This window comes from Hyaena hyaena, unplaced genomic scaffold (genome assembly GCF_003009895.1).
Source record: "Hyaena hyaena isolate Hyena2069 unplaced genomic scaffold, ASM300989v1 scaffold_147, whole genome shotgun sequence".
NCBI classification, from domain to species: Eukaryota; Metazoa; Chordata; class Mammalia; order Carnivora; family Hyaenidae; genus Hyaena; species Hyaena hyaena.
Window position 1 is genome coordinate 1,511,253 of NW_024080779.1, and position 21,625 is coordinate 1,532,877.

Sequence of the window (21,625 nt, forward strand, 5' to 3'; positions counted from 1 at the left end):
CTGTAGTGACTTTTGCTTGTGGGAAGAAGTTTCAATTTGATACTACTGAAGAGTTTTCTGGGTTCCTTAAAGGTAGAAATCGAAAGCTATAGCGATATGACAGCCCATGCGAACTGGCGTCTATGCTGGCTGCTTTTTTCCAGAGGCCTGGCACAAGAAGACATATAATTATTAATCACAACTATGGGATAGGTGGCTCGTAATGTAATTGGTGGCTCATAATGTGATTGTGTTTATTAAATGCCCAGGAGGTAGATGTCAAGAATTTAGATAGCTGCGACTGCCCCGTTCTCTGGGCACTTACATTCTAGGATACAAAAGAGGGTGCTGGATAAATTGAGCTGTGACCAGCCCTCCTGCTACCATCCCCAAGTCCAGAAGGATGTGATCATAATAACCTACCTATAACCAACATCTAACATTGTATAAAAATATAGAAAATAGGCATCCCTGCTGTGTCTTACCAGTCACGTGTTCTAAAATACTAGCCAGGAGAGAGGTCAGCTTCTCGGTAGCAGACGACCATCTAAAACCACTTGGAAACACGTCAAAACTCTTAGGACAGCTTGTGGTAGTTTGTATGTGTGTGTAGGCTTTGCATGCCAATTTATGACTTATAGCCATATTTTCTGAAACAGCTTTATTGAGCTACAATTTGCATACTGTATAATTCACCAATTCAAAGTGTGCAATTCGGTGATTCTTAGTACATTCAGAGTTGTGTAACCATCATCACTGTTTAATTCTAGAACATTTTCTAATTCCTATGACACCGAAAAGAAACCTCATAGGTGTTGGCAGTTATTCCATATCTGCACTTCTCCCCGGCCCCTGGCAACCACTAATCTGTTTCCTGGTTTTATGAATTAGCCTCTGTGTACATTTTATATAAATGGAATCATATAATGTATAGTCTTCTGTGTCTGGCTTCTTTCAGTTAACATAACGTTTTCAAACTTTGTCCATGTTGTAGCATGTACCAATACTTCATTCCTTTTTATGGTTGAATAATATTTCACTGTAGGAATCTACCATATTTTGTTTATCAACTCAACAAGTAAGGGACCTTTTTGTGGATTTTCACTTTTTTTGGCTATTATCAATAATGCTGCTATTAACATTCATGTACAAGTTTTTGTGACAACACCTGTTTTCAGGTTTTTTTTGAGGGGGACATGAATAAAAGGGTGCCAATTTCTCCACATTTTTGTCAACACTTGTTATTAACGTCTATCATGTTTATTTTAGCTGTCTTACTGAGTATGAAGTGGTATCTCCTTGTGCTTTTAACCTGCGTGTCCTTGGTGACTAATGATGTTGAGTCTTTTCCTGTGTTCATTGGCCATTTGTATGTCTTCTTTGGAGAAATACCTATTCAGACTTTTTGCCCATTTTTCAGTTGGTTTATTTGTTTTTTATTGATGAGTTTGTAAGTTTTCTTAATGTGTTCCAGATACAAGTCTCTTAACCAATATATGATTTGCAAATATTTTCTCCCTTTCTGTAGGCAGTTTATTCACTTTCTTGATGGTGTCCTTTGAAGCACAGAAGTTTTTTATTTTGATGTAGTTAAATGTATCTATTTTGGTTTTTGTTGTATGTGCTTTAAATATCATATCTAAAAAACTATTGCCAAATCCAAGGTCACAAAGATTTACGCCTGTGTTTTCATCTGAGAATTTTATAGGCTTAGTTCTTAAATGTAGATATTTGGTCCATTTTGAGTAAATTTTTGTATATGGTATGAGGAAGCCATGCAACTTCCCTCTGTTGCTTGTGGATATCCACTCGTCCATCACCATTTGTTGAAAAGACTATTCTTTCCCCCATGGAATTGTCTTGATGCCCTTGTTGAAATTTGGTTGACCATAGATGTGATATTTTATTTCTTGACTCTCAGTTCTGTCCCATTGATCTATATGTCTGCCATAATACCAGTACCATTACTGTAGCTTTGTAATAAGTTTTGAAATCAGTAGGTGTGAGGCCTCTAATGTTTTCCTTTTTTTTTTCAAAGATAGCTTTAGTTATTCTAGGTTCCTTGAATTTCCACTTGAATTTTAGCTCAGCTTGTGTATTTCTGGAATATGGGAGTTAGAATCTTAGTAGAGATTGCATTGAATCTGCAGATCAGTTTGGGAAGTATTGCCATTTTAACAATGGTAAATCTTATGATCCATGAATATGGATGCGTTTCTATTTATTTAAATCTAATTCAATTTCTTTCAGTGATGTTTTGTGTTTCTCAGTGTACAAGTCTTACAACATTTTTAAAAATGTATCCCTAAGTTTTTTATTCTCTTTGATAGTATACATAATGGAAATCCTTTCTTTTAATTTCCTTTTTTGACTTTTCATTGCATGTTTCCATATGTATTCATTAACCTTTGAATATTTTTTTTTGGGCTACTGGCAATATCATTTTCTTTTAAGGAGGTATTTTATACCATGTTAACCCATGACTCTGAGTAAATGTTTGAATACGTAAAATTGTGATGATAAATTTGAGTTTTATATTCTAGTTTTCACCAAAGAAATTCAAAGAGATTGGCTACTCCATGTACTATTGGTAATAACCAACATACTGCGATTCTACAAACATAATTTGTGTTTCATTGTATGAGATTGTATATCACATCAGGCGAGCCACGAAACTTGGAAATCAATGTTTGTGAATACCATTTAGTGGTCGTTATAACACACCAGAAGAACTGTGCAATTCTTAAGGGGACATGAAAATCCTTGTGACAGAATTTAAAGAGATACTTCTAAAAAGAGAATTACATCTCTTAAATGATAACATGTTCAACAGATAGATATGCAGAGTCAAAATGCAATTCAGAATGAGTCCTTTAATTAATGGTGAGATTTTAACAATACCATTTCACTTCTGTCTGGGAAGGTGTATATAATACTAGATGAGCTACTGTCCTGGAATCTGAAGTCTTTCAGTTCCTGGACATAACTGTTTACACTTACACACTAATGTATTTCTCAAGTGTAATACTCATTAATGGACTTTTCCACGCAATCAGCTATCTGTTATCAGTGTCAGGAAGGTGGGGGTATTTTATTTCTAAACATATTTTATTCACAGTTAATTCCCAAAGGGCTCCATGTGGAGATAGTTTTAGTTCTTCCTCCCACTAAACTTTGTACCAAAATGTCAAAATAAATGGTCAACATTACTAAGTAAATTATCAAGATTACTATTTTATTAATGCATACAAGCAATATTTATCAACTACCTACTATGTATACAAGGTTCATTCTTCCTTTTCTTTCTCCTGCCTACTCCTGGGTTAAAGAACCGATATAAAAAGCACGTGTAATACCCAATCTGGAAAATCTGTCTCTGAAGAATTAAGAGTTGAATACATATTTTTCTTCAGCGGTTCATCTGAGGAGAATCGTATAAAGTTACTTAGATGGAAAGGGTAGGGTAAGTTTCTACTCTCCCCTTTAGAATTCTTCACAGCTTTTGATCATAGGGATTAGGGCTTCATTTCAAATCCCCATTTTGCTCCACCCACTAATACTCTAAATTTCACAAAGATTTATTACTGTGAAACAATTATTATGTTTGAAGGAACGAAACGATGGTACTTAAGCCATGAGCCCCACGCTAGGACTAATTCAGGTGAAAGATCATCCCAAAGGCCTTTGTCAATGTCTTTTGAAGATTTTGAATATGCTATTGGCTGAAGTGAAAGGCAACTATGATCTTAAGACATATTTCTTTTACGTGCCTTTGGACAGCATTCCCTCCAGTTCATAAAGCAGTACCTTCTTAGCTTAGATACCTTTAATGGAATTTGCAAATGCCTTTAAAAGACTGCTAAGATTGCTGTTAAGGGCATTGTACAACAGCCTTTAACCTAGTCATTTTTACACAAGGGCCTGGTATTGGAATCTTTTTAATGACCTCGTGTCAGTATCTTCTACTAATGTTTCACTGAGTTTTGTGCAGAATCATTAAACCTGGTCTAGCTACATTAAGTAGAGAAAATAAATACACGTGTGTGTCTCGAATACAGTTATTTACCCATCTTATAAGGACGATTTTATTAATAAGTATGTTATTAGTATTCAGGTACATGTCTGAGTCTAGATATAATGAAGTCTTGGTTAAGCCGGCACAGGCGCTGCACGCAGTGTCTGTCACGAGGCCTCTGTGTTTACCTTCCAGGTAGCTTGACCTTTTCCTTTTGAACTAAGCAATCATCAGTTAGTTTGCCATCCTTCAACACGGCCTATTTGCCGTTGTTGTTTTTTTTTTTTTTTACCACTCAGCAGTTGATGCCTGTGTTGCAAGCTATAAAGAGAGTGTTTAGCTCAAACTAAATTGGTGGATATCGGTGAGACTGGGATAACTACAGTCCTGCACAGTTTGATACGATCCATGGCAGCCCGCACTTCCTCTTGGATTTGTGCAAGGGCGTGTCCTGTTACTGGAGAGTTTGGTCTTCCTAAACCTTCCGATAAGCTGTAGGGATGTAAGCGATTAAGCAACAATTCAAGCCTGAATATTACAAACACCGTACCTCAGTGCCATATTTTAACTCTGCTGCTGGCACTTGTAGCTGAAGGATCAGGGTCAATGTTAAGTTAGACCAAACTTACTCCACTTACTTATATTGGTGCAGAATGTCTTTATGAAACCACATCACATATTGTTTCACTGCATGTAATTTTCTTCTTTTCGCTTCCCCCTTTGCTACATTAAGAAAAAATTAAAGAGTAAATTAACTAATAATCACTACATTGTAACCCATAACAAATTTTGAGAGAAGATAAAACGGAGCAGGCTATTTAGTGATGTAGATTGCTAACAGGGAGATGTCTTCCTTTCTGATGCACTCAACTCTAAAGGTTAGAGGCTGAGAAATTTTCCATCTGCAAGCTGTGAGAATTTCTCTTCAATACCAAATTGCTGCAACTCACTTGCTTTGCTATTTTTATTTAAATTATAGTCCACATGTTCGTTCATGTTGTCATGTCTCTTCATCTGTCTCATTTTAACTGTGATGCAGGGTCTCAAAGGGTAAGACCATCTTTTAAAATCATTTTTATAAATGACTTTGTATATATGCTTCAGATATTTACTAGTGCTAGTAACCAGGAAACTCCAGCAACACAACTTAATGAGTTTCTTTTGATTTAGTGAATAACATTTAAGTAGCCTCATTATGCAGTATATGATGCTATAAAGTGCAGAAGGAAGACATGGTGTAGCATTTGGCAAGGCTCGTGTATAAAGGTTAATGTCCATCAGCCAGTTTTGCCCTGATTTTTTTTAAATGACAGTGTCTGCATTCATTAAAGGTCATTCATAGCACCTTTAAAATAGTGTTTGTCAAACCTAATTCCAAATTATTTTATATTTATAATATTGTTTGCACAACCAAATGATGCATTTTAAGAAGTGATAAAACCCCCCGATGAGGATAGCAGTTGAACAAACTGAACACTAAATTGAGGGCAGAAGTATCCACATAAACATGGTCTGTTAATTGTCTGCTCTTTGAAGATATTTGTCAGCTCTGGGACCTTAAGAGTTAAAGGTATAATCAACCCTTTGGGGACAAGACTGTTCTGTCTCACGTGGGAAAAAGTAACTTTCAGTGAAAAATAAGGTCCTCAGTTGGTCATTTATCATCTCAAAGGGCATGTTTTATTATAAATGTCAATTCCACAAAATTATGTGTCCTGTAATACATAATTATGTTCAAAATTGCATTTGAAATCTATTATTAACAGTTAACAGTGAACATTCTTAAAATAGTTATTACTCTTGGCCTTAACACAAAAAGCAATAATGGAGGTATTTTAGGGAGTTAAAAGCTGCAAGGCATTGGCCTCTGAATAAAGCCACTGCAGGTGTGTTTCTTAATGGGCTGTTAATTTTATAGCAAGTGAACACAAAGGACAGAGACCATGTGTGTTTTTAAACTGTGTTTGGTGTGGAGAAAGAGTTGATGGCTGAAAAATATAAAAGCGGTGTGGAAAGAGGCCAAATTTGAATTCCCCCCTGAGGTGCAATCCTGTGGCTTAAAATCAAGGCAAACTAATTCTTGATCCTCCCCTTCCATCCCTTCCTTCCCCCCTCCACTTAACAGAGAATTCCACAGAAGCATATAGTAATTGAGCACATCAGAAATAATTAGAAAATATGGCAATAAATAATAAAGATCTTCTTGTCCAAACTCAGCACCCTCTCACACTAACTAGCTCCTTATGGGTTTCTTGTGTTTGCTACTAGCATTGTCTGAATCACCCAAACTTAGAACCATGGAGTAAGTTTTGACCCTCCCTTAGCCCCCATACCTAGTGTCCCAGTGTCCTAAGAACCTTGCTTCTCGATGTGTATGCTGTGTACCATGCAACATGGGCATTACTTGGGAACTTGTGAGAAATATCCAACCTCAGACCTACTGAAGCATAATTTGCATTTTAACAAGATGCCCTTCTTCAGCACATTCAAGTTTGAGAAGCGCTACTCTAGAATTTTCCTTTACATTGTCTTCTTTCTTTTTTTCTTCTTCCTGAGAAGATAACTTTTATTCTTATAAATAAGCCTTTTTATATTTTAAATATACTTTTGGTAAAAAGAAAATGTCTTTATTTTTTTTAATATTTTTTTTTACTTTATTTATTTTTTTAAATAGTTTATTGTCAAGTTGGTTTCCATATAACACCCAGTGCTCATCCCCACAAGTGCCCTCCTCCATGCCCATCACCCCCCTTCCCCTCCACCCCACCCCCATCAGCCCTCAGTTTGTTCTCAGCATTCAAGAGTCTCTCATGGTTTGCCTCCCTCCCTCTCCCCCACTATTTTTCCCCTTCTTCTCCCCCACAGTCCTCTGTTAAGTTCCTCCTAATCCTCCTATACGTGCAAACATATGGTAGCTGTCCTTCTCTGCCGGACTTATTTCGCTCAGCATAACAACCTCAAGGTCCATCCATGTTGCTACACATGGCCAGATTTCATTCAAGAAAATGTCTTTAGATTTTACTTTTTAATTCAGAATGATGACTCTTACCTTTTGGCACAAGCATTTATTTAGTTCATTGCTCTTTATTTTTTTATAATTTATCTCCCATCTTCTTTATGTTTTCCAGTTGATCCATCTAGTCTGTGCCTTCCCTGTCTTGCCTTAGTTTAGATAAGTTATTTTTATCTCCATATTATTTTCTCTATGCTACTGTGAAAAATAAATTTTTATTTTTTAGTATTTATGCTTGAAAGTACAGTGAAATTTTTTAAATGTATAATAATCTGAAGTTTATTGATATTTGTATCATTCCTTAGGATAGCCCAGTTTTATGCTTTTTCAATAATCTGTGATTTTTTTTAACTTTATTGAGGAAAAATTGACAAATATAGTTCTATATATTTAAAGTAGACAATGTGATGATTTCATATACATATACAATGTAGAAATGATTAAACAGGTCAGGATAATTAACACATCCATCACCTCATACTCACATAGTTAACTTTATTGGTGTGCTAAGAATGCTTAAGATCTACTCTCAGCAACTTTCAAGAATGTAATACTGTCTTATTAACTACAGTCACTATGCTCTACGTCAGATTGTCAGAGCTTCTGCTTATAACTGAAAATTTGTACCCTTTGACCTACATCACCCCATTTCCCCCTCCCTCCAGCCCTGGCAACCATTCTAGACTCTGTTTCTATGAAATTAGCTTTTACTCTTTTCTAGATTCCATGCATAGGTGATATCATACAGTATTTGTCTTTCTCTGTCTGGCTTACTTTACTTAGCAGACTGCCCTCTAGCTTCATCCATATTTTTGCAAATGGAAGCATTTCCTTAGTTTTTGTGGCTGAATAATATTTCATTGCCTGTGTGTGTATATACATATACATATATACACACAGTGGAGTAGTATGTTTGTGTGTGTGTGTGTGTGTGTCACGGTTTCTTTACCCATTCATCCATTAAAGGATATTTAGATTGTTTCCATATCTTGGCTATTGTGAATAATCCTGCAGTGAATGTGACTGTGTAGCTATGTCTTCAGGATCCTGATCTCAGTTCCTTTCCATATATACCCAGAAGTGGGTTTGTTGGATCCTACGGTAGTTCTATTTTTTGAGGAACCACTGTACCATTTTCTAAAATGACGTTACCATTATTACATATCCACCAACAGTGTATAAGGGTTCCCTTTTCTCCACATCCTTACCGACATTCGTTATTTCTTATCTTTTGATACTAGTCAACCAAACAGGTATGAGGTGATACCTCATTATGATTTTGATATGCATTTCCCCAATGATTGGTGATGTTGAGCACCTTTTCATATACCTATTGGCCTTTTTTGAAAAAATGTCTGTTCAAGTCCTTTGCCCATTTTTAAATTGGATTATTTGCTATTTTGCTATTGATTTGGATTATTTGCTTTTTTTTTTTTTTTACTATGGAGTTGTATGAATTCTTTATATGTTTTGGATATTAATCCCTTATCAGATATATGGTTTGCAAGTAATTTTCTCCCATTCTGTAGATGGCCTTTTCAATTTGTTTGATTGTTTCTTTTGCTCTACAGAGCTCTTTCATTTGGTGTAGTCCCACTTGTTTATTTTATAGGTGACTGGACTATACTTATTCCATGTGAACTGTGGAGCCCACCCTAAATTTAGACCTTTATGGCATTTCACCTGAATTTTTGCTCCATAATTCTCTATCATTCTTGTTTCCCTGCTCTAAATCATCCTACCTTCTGCTTCAAGATTAGTCTTTCTAATGCACCTAAATGTCTCCCCTCTTCTTAAAAACCCTTAATGCCTCTTCTCTCTCTCTCTCTCTCTCTCTCTCCCTCCTTGGTACAAAGTATTCCTTCCATATGGAACATTCTGGTCAACAGCTCTGTTGAAATGTTCTCCCCCCCTTTCAGGCCCATCTTCAATACTACTTCCCATAATTACACTTTTCTGCGTCGTTCACTCATTCATTGAATAAGTATGTATGGATCACATACTATTTGCGTACATTCTTCCAGTTCCAATCATCTAGGGATAAAGATGAACAAAACAGCCACAGCCTCATAGAGCTTAGACTCTCTGGGGAGAAAATAGGTAATAAACAATAAACAAGTAAAACATGTGGTATGTTACAGGGTGATAAATACTAAGAAGAAAAATAAACAAAGATAAAGGCATAGAGACAGATGGAAATGAGTATCCTCCAACCAAATACTCCTTACTCCTTTGAATACCCAAATTATTTATATTCCTTTACAACATGGTTATTGTGCATTTGTCCTATCTCTTATATTCAAAGCTCCTTGAGGACAAGAACTACATCTTGCTCATCTTTGTGTCACCTTCATTTAACCATTTAAATGTGACCACTTAATAATGGTTAAAAGGAATCAATTTATGGAAATAAATGCAATAGTACTTCAAGAGAAGGGAGAGACTGGTGTAGTGGTTGGTTAGGGAAGTCTTCTTGGGAGATACTTAATTTGTGTAAAGCCTTGAAATATGGGTAGGGTGGGGATGACCAAAGAGCTTCGTAAGTCATTTTGGTATTTTTGTCCTGAAAAACTCAAAACCTTTGCTTTATAAATTAAGATTAATATTATGTGTAATTTTCTTTACCCTTAAAACCAGTGTTTCAGAAGGGACGGGCGATAGATACCGGAGAAGTTGACATTGGTGCACAAGTCATGCAGACCATTCCACCCGGCTTATTCTGGCGTTTCCAGATTACTATCCACCATCCTATATATCTGAAATTCAATATTTCTTTAGCCAAGGACTCTCTGCTGGGAATTTATGGCAGAAGGAACATTCCACCTACACACACTCAGGTATTTGATGTTATAGGTATTTCTTGACCCTTTTAGAGGGTGGTGGGATGCACAGTTCAGGGTTTGTGACTTGCAAAGTATGTGGGAGTCAAAGATGAAGGCAATTTTTGTAATGAGCAAATATCCAGAATAATCACACTCAAAGGAATGAAAACAAAAATGACATTGAGAAATAAGTAGTAGCATTTAGCAGAGCAGATTCAGAAAAGGAAGTTTAAGAAAATATTCTTGAAACTTGAATTCTGTTTCCTGGAATAAGACAATCATGAGCCATCCCGGCCCCCTCATCTTACTTAGCTTTTGGGCCCACCCCCCACTTTGGCTGGCTCCATATTGCCTTGACCCCTTGTCCTGATGAAGAATGCAAATCAGTAAGGGAAATGAGTCTAAAAGGCAGATTTTATTTTACAGGTAGAAACTTTTTCTTGCTATTGTTAATAATAACTCAAATATGTAAATCCTCTATGGTTTACAAATCCCTTCTATAAATGCTAACCACCTCATTTCTCTCATTTTTCTCCCTTATCTCTTTCTTGCATGAACCCATTTGGGGCCTTGCTCCATCTAAGAAGTAGCATAAGGAATCATAACTATCAGGGGATTGCTTTTTTTTTTTTCCAACAGATACGACTGTAGTCCAAATCTTACCTTCTGGATGGGAATAGGCAGGGAATTAGAGTGCCATTCAAATGTGACTCTTAAAATAAAATGCCCAAGGAAATGTGTGCCATGTGCTTGCCCACTGATTAGGGGGAATAAAAGGGGGGGGTGTCCTTTGAATATTTAAAGATGCGACCACAAAGGTAGTAAATTATGAATGTCCTCAAATTTTTGACTGTTTTGTTTTAAAAACTGTAAAACTCTTACATTTGTAGAGAAGATCATGGTAACTTTTTTGAGGAGAATGTCTGATTTTGAATATCTTCTGATACTTTAGTAAAATATCAAGATTCTCTCACATAAATACTAAATACGATTTTTTTCTATTTCTTGTTTTATTTGTTTTAGACAATTATTTTGAATACTCCAAAACTGAAAGGCTTATACCATTTATAAATATAGTGGGTTTTTTCAGAATTAATAATATACTTTTGTGTTTAAGTATAATTAAGAACGAATAACTTCCCTCTTTCACTTTGCCTACCTCCAAAGCAAAGAGGTGTGAAAGAGGGCAATTGAAATTAGAGATGTTCGTTAGTCTAGAAGTAAAAGTAGTGGCTGAGATTTGTGTATATTTGTTCCAGTTCGATTTTGTAAAATTGATGGACGGAAAGCAGCTGGTCAAGCAGGACTCCAAGGGCTCTGATGATACCCAGCACTCCCCTCGGAACCTGATCTTAACCTCACTGCAGGAGACAGGTTTCATAGAGTATATGGACCAAGGGCCTTGGTATCTGGCATTCTACAATGATGGAAAAAAGATGGAGCAAGTATTTGTGTTAACTACAGCAATTGGTAAGCTGCCTTGACTGTTATTTTAATTGACAGTATAATTCTAGAAAGACATCAGTGACTAACGTGATACAGATGTTGTTTAAACCCATTGGTCATTCTGCCTTTAAGTCCTTATTCAAGATAGGTCACTATAAGAAAGGCTGTCAGTCATGAATGTTGTTTAAATGCTGATGAAGATTTTCTGAATGCTCCATTATTTGCTGCTATCGTAGGATACTTGCCGTGTACCTTTTTATGTATTTTCAACAGGAATAGTTACCTGGATAATATTATTACCAGGGCTGTATGGATGAACAACTTCAGTGACGAAGGGAGTAAGCCAGAGATTCTCTGTTAATTTAAGATCCATTAAAAAAGAAAAAGCAAATAAATGCCTTTGAAAATGGAAAAACTAGCACCAATTCAGCTCTTCTTTAGAACAACTGATCCTAGAACCATTAAGGCTTCAAAATACAACCTAAGAATATTTAGAGAAGGGCCTTAAGGATAATAACTTGGGCCACTCATAGCCCTTTATTTTGGAATTTTTTAGCCCTGAGGGGAAACATCTCATAGACCTAGTATTTTATTGTGTGAATCTTCCTAATACACATGTCTTTTAAAAGAAGGGAAAATATTTTACAGCTGTCAGTTTTCTATACAACTCTCACCACTTTATCCTTTAGTTAACCTGTTCAACCATATGTTTAGGAAGATGTGTTGACTGTTAATAGATATACCATCTGCTCTTTATAACAATTATGTTCTATTTTTACTTGATGCTGAAGACCTTGAGCCAGTAGAAAATGGTATTCCAGCCATAAGAGTATCAAAAACTTTCCTCTACAGTAATCAGAAAGACTATAAAAATGCACCTATGATTTTTCCCCCAGAGAAAAACTCCACTGATTTTATATCTTCAATAGACAACGTATTTGTTAAATTAGAAAAAAAATATCTTAAGTCATGACACTCTTTTGCAACACTCACAGACGCAGTGGAGCAGATTTAATAGATGTGCCTTTCATGATATTTTTTCCTACCAAGGCCCAGTTTCGATAATGCAAATGCCAATGAGTCAAGAGAGGCTGAGTTTCTCCTAAGAAATCAAGCAGTTAGAAGATCTAAAATATTTGTGAAGATTTTCTCTCTTTCTGTTATCCTTACCACTAAGCTCAAGTTAAAACACTAACCCAACTATTAACCTTTCAAAAATCAATAGACCCAGAAACATGCTTGAAGTTTTTTCCTATCCCTTACTTCCTCCCAAAAAGAAGCTAACCTTTGAGATAGAATTCCTATTATCCAGATATCATGCTGTCAGTTTCATATGCAACAAAGTATTTGCTTCTTCCTTATGCAAGTCAGTTTTTTTTTTCTGTTGTCTTTTCAAGATTAGAAGCAACAGAAACACTTCTGTAATTCCACTTAAAGAGAATCCAAGTAAATTTCTGAAAATAAGCACAGGTATTAAGTTATTTGGTCTAAATTCTCCTCATTAATTTTTTTTATGTTTTTATAATTTATCTTAACTGTAGTAAAGAGAGGCTAATGTATTTGATTAAACAATTTAAGCTTTGAATGAATTTAACTGCGCTAAATGTTACTCGTTCTCTGTTTCATGATAATGTTAGAATCAGTTGATTAATCTTAACTATATTTGGTCCACTACTAATAAGGATCAAGACAGAATTAGCAGCATTTATTGAATGACTAATATAGGCTAGCCACTGGCCTATATTAATATATATTATTTTCCCAGTAGTATAGACAGAGTTGTCAATATCCCCTAATCTCAGCCAACCTGCTCTATAACATGATAATATATACCATTAATGGAGCGCCATTCTGCCGCAAACACTGTACCAGATGATTTACATTCAATTATCTTGTTTGATTCCCTTCACAACCCTGATAGCATAGGTGTAGTGATATTTATGTAACAAATAAGGAAATGAATGCTTGAAATGAGTAAATAATCTGACAGAGTCTCACAGACAGCAAGTGGCAACATTGAGATTTGAGACACCCAATTTTGTCTGATTCCAAAGCCCATGCCCTTTAGGCCATAATTATTCCATCAGATTATCCATTACCTTTAGTTTCTCCCATAAGAAAACCTGCCAGAAGCAAAACCCATCATCAGTGCAAATGCAGATACCAAAAGGCTTTAGATTCTAGAATAAAAATAAAGTTTTATGCATAGATATTTAAAATCATTCTCAACTCTAATGAACTGCAGTCAAGGAAGGGACTCTGAAGGAAGATTTAAAAGATAGAAGGCAAAAGGCACCTGAGTGGCTCAGTCAGTTAAGTGCCTGACTCTTGATTTCAGCTCAGGTCATGACCTCACGGTTTGTGAGTGCTGACAGTGGGGACCCTTTTGGGGATCTGTCTCCCTTTCTCTCTGCCCTTTCCCTGCTCTCTCTCTCTCTCTCTCTCTTTCTCTCGGAATAAATTAAAATTAAAAAAAATTTTCATGGAGGCCAACATAAATAGAAAACCACATCCTTTTTCATCTCTAGTTACTTACGTGTTTCTGCTGTAGCCATCCCCCTCTTAGATTCCCTAGGCTGTCCCAGTGTCTCTTTGATACCTGGTGGAGGTAGCAGCTTCCAGAACCTCCCTTCTCTTGCCTTCTCTTCTCATATGCATTGCTGGTGTTAAGCTCTGTGCAGCAGTGTGGGCCCAGGGACAGATCTTAGATAAGTCAATAAGATGTAGGGATTTTTATTTATTTTGATAGCAAACTTTATTAAACATTTTTTCTACAATAGCTATATTCCCATAAGGCTGCTTCCATAAAGTGGTCAATAGGAGCTGGTGTGAAATTAAATTCAACGATATTTACCTTTGAAAGCTTTCTCCATGGCCTCCTATTAACCATCCAGGGTAGGGGAAATCCAAATGTACATTTAAGAACTGCCACTATCGCTTGGCACAAGAAACCTAGATTAAAAAGAAACTACAGACATAATTGTTCCATCTTTAAGTGAAAAAAACTCTGCGCCCTTTCGGCACCTTTTAAATAAATTAATGATTTTATGAAAATAATGAATGTTTTAAGAAGTTAAAAATGGTTACCTCTTTGTCAAACACTCCTTTCCTGTCAGACCAGTTGTCACTCAGCAAATGCCACGTATAAATTTCTTATCCAGTTCAGTTTTCTACCACAGGGATCAGAGAACAGATTATCATAAGCCTGCAAAAAGCTATATGATGTATTCACACAGGGGTGAGAGGAAGAACCTCTTCTGAGTGATAATAGGGTGGCTGTGCACACAGTCCCTGGAATCATTCTCGGCTTTCTAAGAATTCCCCAAATAAGCTAGATCCCACCTTCTTCCTCTGGCTTTTATTCTATCCAAGGCTGAACCTCAAGTCTAGCTCAGAAGTTCTCTAACTACGGAAATTTCCTATTTGAAGCATTGGTTCTCAATGCCTTAATGAGGTAAGCCACCTGCGAGGTCACCTGACGTTTTTGTTAGAATGCGGATTACTGGGCTGCATCCTTCAGATTCAGTAGATCTGAAGTGAAGCCCAGGCATCTACATTTTAAGTGCCTCGGGTGATCTACTGATCCAGGTGGTCAAAAGGCCACAATTGAAGAAATGCTATTTCTCGGCCCTCATTATAAATTCTCTCAGTTGAGTGGAAGACGCCAAGACCACTTCCTAGAATATCTCCTCATTGGAAATAGCTTATGCAAGTGAAACTAGATGAAGTAGACAATTTGGATTGAGAAGGAAAAACTGATACATATGAGAAGTATGAGTTTAATGGGCCAGAACATAAAACTCTGAATCCAAGAATGCTAAGTATGGAAAACTTCCAGAAAGAGTAATGAGAAGATGATTGAAAAAAAAAAAAAAACAAAACTGAAAGAAGAAAGCACACATACCATAAGAGTTCATGGACTTGGAATTTTATTTTACTATACTCAAATACAATTTTAAACTAGAAATAATTTTTGTCATTGTCACAGCCTGACTTTTGTATAACTTCATACCTTTTCAGCCAAGTTACTAACCATAAGACTTACCAAGTTCAGTCATGCTGCACATCTTTACGCCTCCAGAACTAACTATGGACACCTTCAAAGCCTTCTCAATTCCCCTGAAACCTATCTTCTCTAAGAATGGATTGAAGGGAAATTAGTGGCAGAGAACTGATAAGCATTTATAGTCAAGAAAGCATTTCTCAACAAAATACTTAGGTTCTAATGCTTTTAGTGGTGGTGAATTTAATATGAACACTTACTTTAAAAGCCTTCCATTGTCACTTATTAATGAAAATGAAATACTGATTATCATATTTAAGCTGTCAAGATAGTAGATTAAACATTTTAAGGTGCTAGAGAAGAAATTTTTTATTTGCTACAACCTAAATTTGAAAAATAAACAGTAGACTTAGTCTTTTGGGATGCATTTTTAAGCCCATTTTGCTTTTCAGAAATGTCCTGTAATTCTAGTACACTTTTAGCTTTGTCATGAATGTCTCATAAGAATACAATTCATCTAGACCCTTTCTGTACTTTAGAGATGAGGTTGGTTTTTAGTTTCACTCTTGAGTAGCCAATTCGGCAAATCCAGGGCCCTTGTAATAATTTGGTAGTGCATGTGACCCGTTAACAGAAATCTTTGGCATCTGATTTTAAACAGTAAGTATTCCAAGACAGCAGAGGGCAAGATTGTTATAGGTCCAGAGTTTTTGCAACTTAAAAAAAAAAAAAAAGGTAAGGACTCTGCAGCCTGAATGTTTGTTCATGTCTTTTCTTTTTCTCTATTAATAGAAATAATGGATGACTGTTCAACCAATTGCAATGGAAATGGAGAGTGTATCTCTGGCCATTGTCATTGTTTCCCAGGATTCCTTGGGCCTGACTGCGCGAGAGGTAATGTTGCTCTGTTATTCCGATTAGCTTAGGGAAATACATGTCCTTTGAGAACTCAGTAGCAGTAAGTTTAGGAGGAGAAGTGGCAGCAGTAATCACCCCCAACCACAACCACAACCAAGAGTTGAGCACTTACTCTGCTAAGGACTGTTATAAACACTCTCTGTTACCTCTTCTGATTCATACATCCTTTGAAAACCAGTGACGTAGATCTACTGTTATCCCAGGTCATCTGTAACTGCTTATAGACATCCACGTAAACTGGAAGGGAGAGGCAACCAGCAAACGGATAAGTAGCTTTAGAAAGTAAAGACTGGCAAGACACAAATGAAATTTAGCAAGCTTTACTGTTTCCTAGACTTGCCCATAGTTTAATTCTCGAAAAGCTTTAGGTAAATCACACCGTGTTTCACCCCATGCTTATGGTTACTATGCTAGAGACGCTTTCTGTTCATTTTCAGTGCGTTCTTACAGCTCTCAGTCTGCTAATACGTTAATCTCAGGTTTCCCAGCCACTCAAGTTTCCTTAGATTAAATTCCACTCAGCTGAGAATTCTATAGCACTTGCTGGCTTCCTGGGAGCATGACAGATCTGGAGGATGTGGGGATTCAGAGTGAAGAAGATGGCTGGTATTAAAATATCGACTGAGACAGAAGATACAGGCCCTGCCCTCAAAGAGCCCCTAGTCTTAATAGGGAGCCAACAATGGCAAGGCAGAGTTGAAGTATTCTATTAAAGGTCTGCACCAGGTGTCATGGGAGTAGACATCTATCCAGCATGAATGTATTCAAATGTACAACTTTTTAAAGATAACGTTTTATAATATGATAACTCCCTATTTATCAGTTTCTAAACTTTTCAGGCTCTTCTTTCTAAAAGTAGCATACATCTGTTTGAGGAAGAGAAGCCATAAGAGAACAAATAAAACCCTGGTTTAAAATAATGATAACAGTAGTAATAATAATAGTTGCTTAATGGTATGTTGGAATCAAAAGCACATACTTGAAATAATTTCTTCACGCAGGATATTTTCATAACTTATCCTTACTCCTCTCCCATAAGAGGAAAATTCTATTTGTAATCACAAGGATGCGCCTATTTAATAAAGGCTAAGATAGAAATAGTACAACTTTTTGCCTGAAATGTTACACAAGAATCAATAGAAGATTGCTCTTTGGAGATTTTAAAAGCATTTCGAGAACACTACAAGTTCATTTGCCAACCTTCAGATTCGTGCCCTGTGCTGTGTGGTGGGAACGGAGAATACGAGAAAGGACACTGTGTCTGCCGAAATGGCTGGAAGGGGCCAGAGTGCGACGTTCCAGAAGAGCAATGCATTGACCCAACGTGCTTTGGTCACGGCACCTGCATCATGGGAGTCTGCATCTGTGTGCCAGGATACAAAGGAGAAATATGCGAGGAAGGTCAGAGCCCCATTTTCATCTATTGCTTCAGGCTTTTCTCTCACTGAACTGTCCAAGTGTCATTCTGTGCTTCTGGTAGAGATGCAGGTCGTCTCTGCAAACCGTAAATGTTCAATATGTCTTTAGAACATGGAGCAGAGGGCTTGCATCCGGGGAGTTCACGTCTCTTCTGACAGTCTCTAATATTAACGCAGAGCCGTATCTGTGACACTTGCAGAGCAGCCCTGAAAAATGGCGTTTCGCCCCTCACTTCTAACACTGCTTCATAACTTGAGAATTTCCATATTGATGATATTAGGTGTTAATTCATATGCTCTCTTTGTTCCACAGTACATTAGGCTATATCTTAGTTTAAAGCACATGATAAAAATAATAATGTATTCACATTCGGAACCATTTCATTGAATGTTTTCTTTGGGAGCGATTTGTAATTACCATTATTATTATTGCTTTATAGTATTTATTTTTACATACCTCATGCTGGAAGTTAACCTCCGTGCCTAAGGAAGCCAACGCACCACTAATGAGTTTCAAGGCAGTGCCTTTATATTAAAATTCACCCCAAAGGAACCTTTACGCGCACACGCACAAACATTTTGAAATGGCAATAGTTTTATCATTTAAAGAGACACATTGGAAAATAAGTTTACTAGTAATCAGACCTTTTTCATGCCACATTCCTCAAATAAGACTGATTTCAGAAATAATATTAAACCATTACCATGGGAGATGGTCTCATCACAACTGTTGTTCAGGAAAGAGGCTGCTGAAAATGCACTATAATTGCTTTTTAAAGATGGCTCATTAAGACTATTACACAGCATTCTAAAGGGCTTAATCTCATTCCACTCCAAGAGTTTAGCTTTTCACCTCCCATTAGCAATAGTAGGATTTTGGTGTGAAGATTATATCTGTTCCAGTGAATGGCATTGGGCCTGGCCTGGAGAGCAGAGCTCCTGAGTTCCCTCTGGAAATTGTTTTTTATGGTGATCCGACCACAGTCATTCTATTTAAGTTGTAAATTCAGATGTTACATGGATATATGCACGTGCATCCAAACAATGATAGCCCTCACCGCATCTGCAGTTTGCCATGAAAATGTTTAACCTCATTAATTTGGACCCTTCTAATCAAAATTTGGGGGGCACTTGAAAAAGGGCTTAGCTTAAACTTCCCTTCTAGGTATCACTAAGAAAACGTGTAGAATAACCAAGATGGCAAGGAAGAATGCCCACCGTATTTAACAGTATAAGCTTGTCAAATACAGGAGAAAAAAATGTCCTAAGTCAAAGATCACAGACTAGAAACTCACAGGCTGAACTGGGCTTCTGGATGGGTGGTGTTTGATTCACACAGTGGTGATGGCGGTAGTGTTTTTGTTGTATTTTGTTAATGTGGTCTATTTACCAAAATTTAAAAATAGAGAAGTGTCATTTAAATACCTCTTTTTGGTCTTTCTTGAGCAACTGGAAAATCTGATAACACTTGGCCCATGTTCCCACATGGTGACAATCGGCTGGAACCAAGCAGCAGTTTCCTTTAAACTGGATGCTTTTCTCCGTTCCCTCCCAATACACTGGCTTCTTACATCCAGTTCACCTCATTCATGTATGCTGCTTGCTGGTTCATTCAGACATATGCCTTGGTACCTCTGATTTAAGTAGGACTTACCTATTCCTTGAAGGTGGCCTTTTAATAAAATAAACTAAGTTCAGTTATTACTTTGTTTGCTATAGTTGTTGTTCATTTTAATGTAACAAAATAGCCTCCTTCTAAAAAATATTCTATACTTTTAGACTTTTCCTCTTGATCCAAATAATGAACAAAATCAAATTAGATGTTCCTTTTAGTATTTATTTGCTGATTAGCTCAGGTACTAAAGCACTGTGCTAATGACCTTAAGATTATGGGCTAATTATAACGTAATGGCACTAATTGCAACAATACTTAGTTAGGCTTACTCTGTTCCATGACCATAAGCCACACCCAAGACCAGACCAGTATTATGAATGAAGGCAGGTTTTATCAGTCTGTTTCATTACTGGAAAAGTAATTCAAAGCATACTCCCCTCATTATGGGGAGTTCTTTTTAGTTTCATCTTACTGTTTAAGAGAGTAGAAATTTGGAAACAACCTTGTCATGCCCAGTGGAATGGCCACTCAATTTAAAGCACAAAACAGTTTTCCCCAAGGCAAGCATAGGGACCTACTTCTAAGAGTTTACACATTTGTTAGAATGTGTCCAAGAATTTCCAGACTCCCAGAACCAGAGACAAATAGAATTGCATCTGTGATATTCTAAAACATCAAAGACTATGTCATGGCATCCTGAGGGAAGGAGAAGCCACAAAAGTTTTTTTAAATAATTTTTAAAATTTGGTTGAGAATGTTACATTTTCAGTGCTTCTAAGAAATTAATGAAAGACTCTAGTAAATTGATTATATTGTATGATTTCATGTAACAGCAGTCAACTCACCTAATACCTAATAATCTAAGCTTAAAAATGTATATTTTAATATTTTATATATTTATATTTGTAGACATATTTTATATTATGTATAGTATATTTACATATTTGATATCTTTATTTGTTTTGTATTTATTTTATATATATATTACATACATACATACACACACACACACACACACACACACACACACACTTCTCTAGACATATCAAAGTGAAAGCCATTTCTCAGAGCTAGGATTCCAATTTCAGAAAAGACAAAGAATGACTTCCCTAAACTTCTTAGGCTTTCTTGTGAAGCTGAGGAATTCCTATTGAATGCCCACACTGGTGCAGCCACCCATTTATGTGGGAGTACTACACCTTGCTTATCAATTTTAAATAGCATATGTGTGGTTTCTTTTACCTTCTAATTTTAGGATGCAACTGTTATGATACCCTACCATATTTTTAAGTGTTAATCATCTTCTGGCTTGAATACAGCCTTTGTATGAGACATTTTATTACCTAATCTAATATCATATTCGTGACGTATTAGGAAATCAAGTGTGAGTATGTCAGTTTCATCATACTAAGGTATACAGGCCACACCTATTCACTTTTAACCTTTTTCCTCCTTTTTGGGGCCTTCAGAGGACTGCTTGGACCCGATGTGTTCCAGCCATGGCATCTGCGTTAAAGGAGAATGTCACTGTTCTACTGGTTGGGGAGGAGTCAACTGTGAAACTCCACTTCCTGTATGTCAAGAGCAGTGCTCAGGACACGGGACTTTTCTTCTGGACACTGGGGTGTGCAGCTGTGATCCCAAGTGGACAGGATCTGACTGTTCAACAGGTACACTGGAGTTACCTCCTTCTCTTCCTTCCTCTGCTCCCAAATTGTCACTGGCCTTTGCCTTAAGGTAGAACTTGTTAAAAGTCTGCGTTGTATGCCTTCATGGGTCAGAAGGGACTTCCAAGTATTTCCTCGGCTAGCATGTTACTGGGTTTCCGTATGCAGCATACTACTGGGCTTCTCCTTGTAGTCTCCATTTTTGTAGGTCAGTACTTGAAGCTCTGTCCTCATTCTGTATTCTCCCACAGTTATTTCATCTTTTCCCCAAGCTCCTTACTGTCAGTTCTATACAGGTTATTTCAAATCTGTATCTCCCCCAAATAATCCTTCACTTCCAGTCATCTGCTGACTATTTCCACTGGGTGTTCCATCACGTAGAAACAGAACATAGCTCAGGAACTCTGTTTATACATTGCCATACTGCCGCCGATTGCTGTTCCCACAACTTGGCTTTCTTTTTCCTATTCCCAACCTTAAAATCAGCTCTAGGTCCCCCTGTCCAGAGATAAACTTCACATATCCTAGCCTGTTACTAAAAGCCCACCATAAACTCTCCCAAACCTCTATCTCCATCCTGTCTTCTACTTCTGCTTCTTATATAAATCCCTTCTTCTGTGAACATATTCTGTATGTTCTCCTCACTCCCAGGGCATCCCGCATCCGCACTTTTCTCCATGCCCTTTCCTCGGCGGGGAATGCTGGTACTTTTCCACCTAGGAAAATCCA

General features: G+C 36.9%; 1 protein-coding gene across 3 annotated transcripts in view; it reads left to right on the top strand.

Annotated features, from left to right (window-relative positions):
- TENM1 (teneurin transmembrane protein 1) overlaps window positions 1-21,625 on the top strand; it is a 560,608-nt gene that overhangs the window by 286,288 nt on the left and 252,695 nt on the right. For all 3 annotated transcript variants that reach the window (XM_039238819.1, XM_039238821.1, XM_039238820.1), the window contains exons 7-11: window positions 9,645-9,844; window positions 11,089-11,299; window positions 16,071-16,172; window positions 17,403-17,597; window positions 20,699-20,899. In XM_039238819.1, coding sequence (XP_039094750.1) covers window positions 9,645-9,844; window positions 11,089-11,299; window positions 16,071-16,172; window positions 17,403-17,597; window positions 20,699-20,899 — 909 coding nt within the window. The remainder of the gene's footprint in view (window positions 1-9,644; window positions 9,845-11,088; window positions 11,300-16,070; window positions 16,173-17,402; window positions 17,598-20,698; window positions 20,900-21,625) is intronic.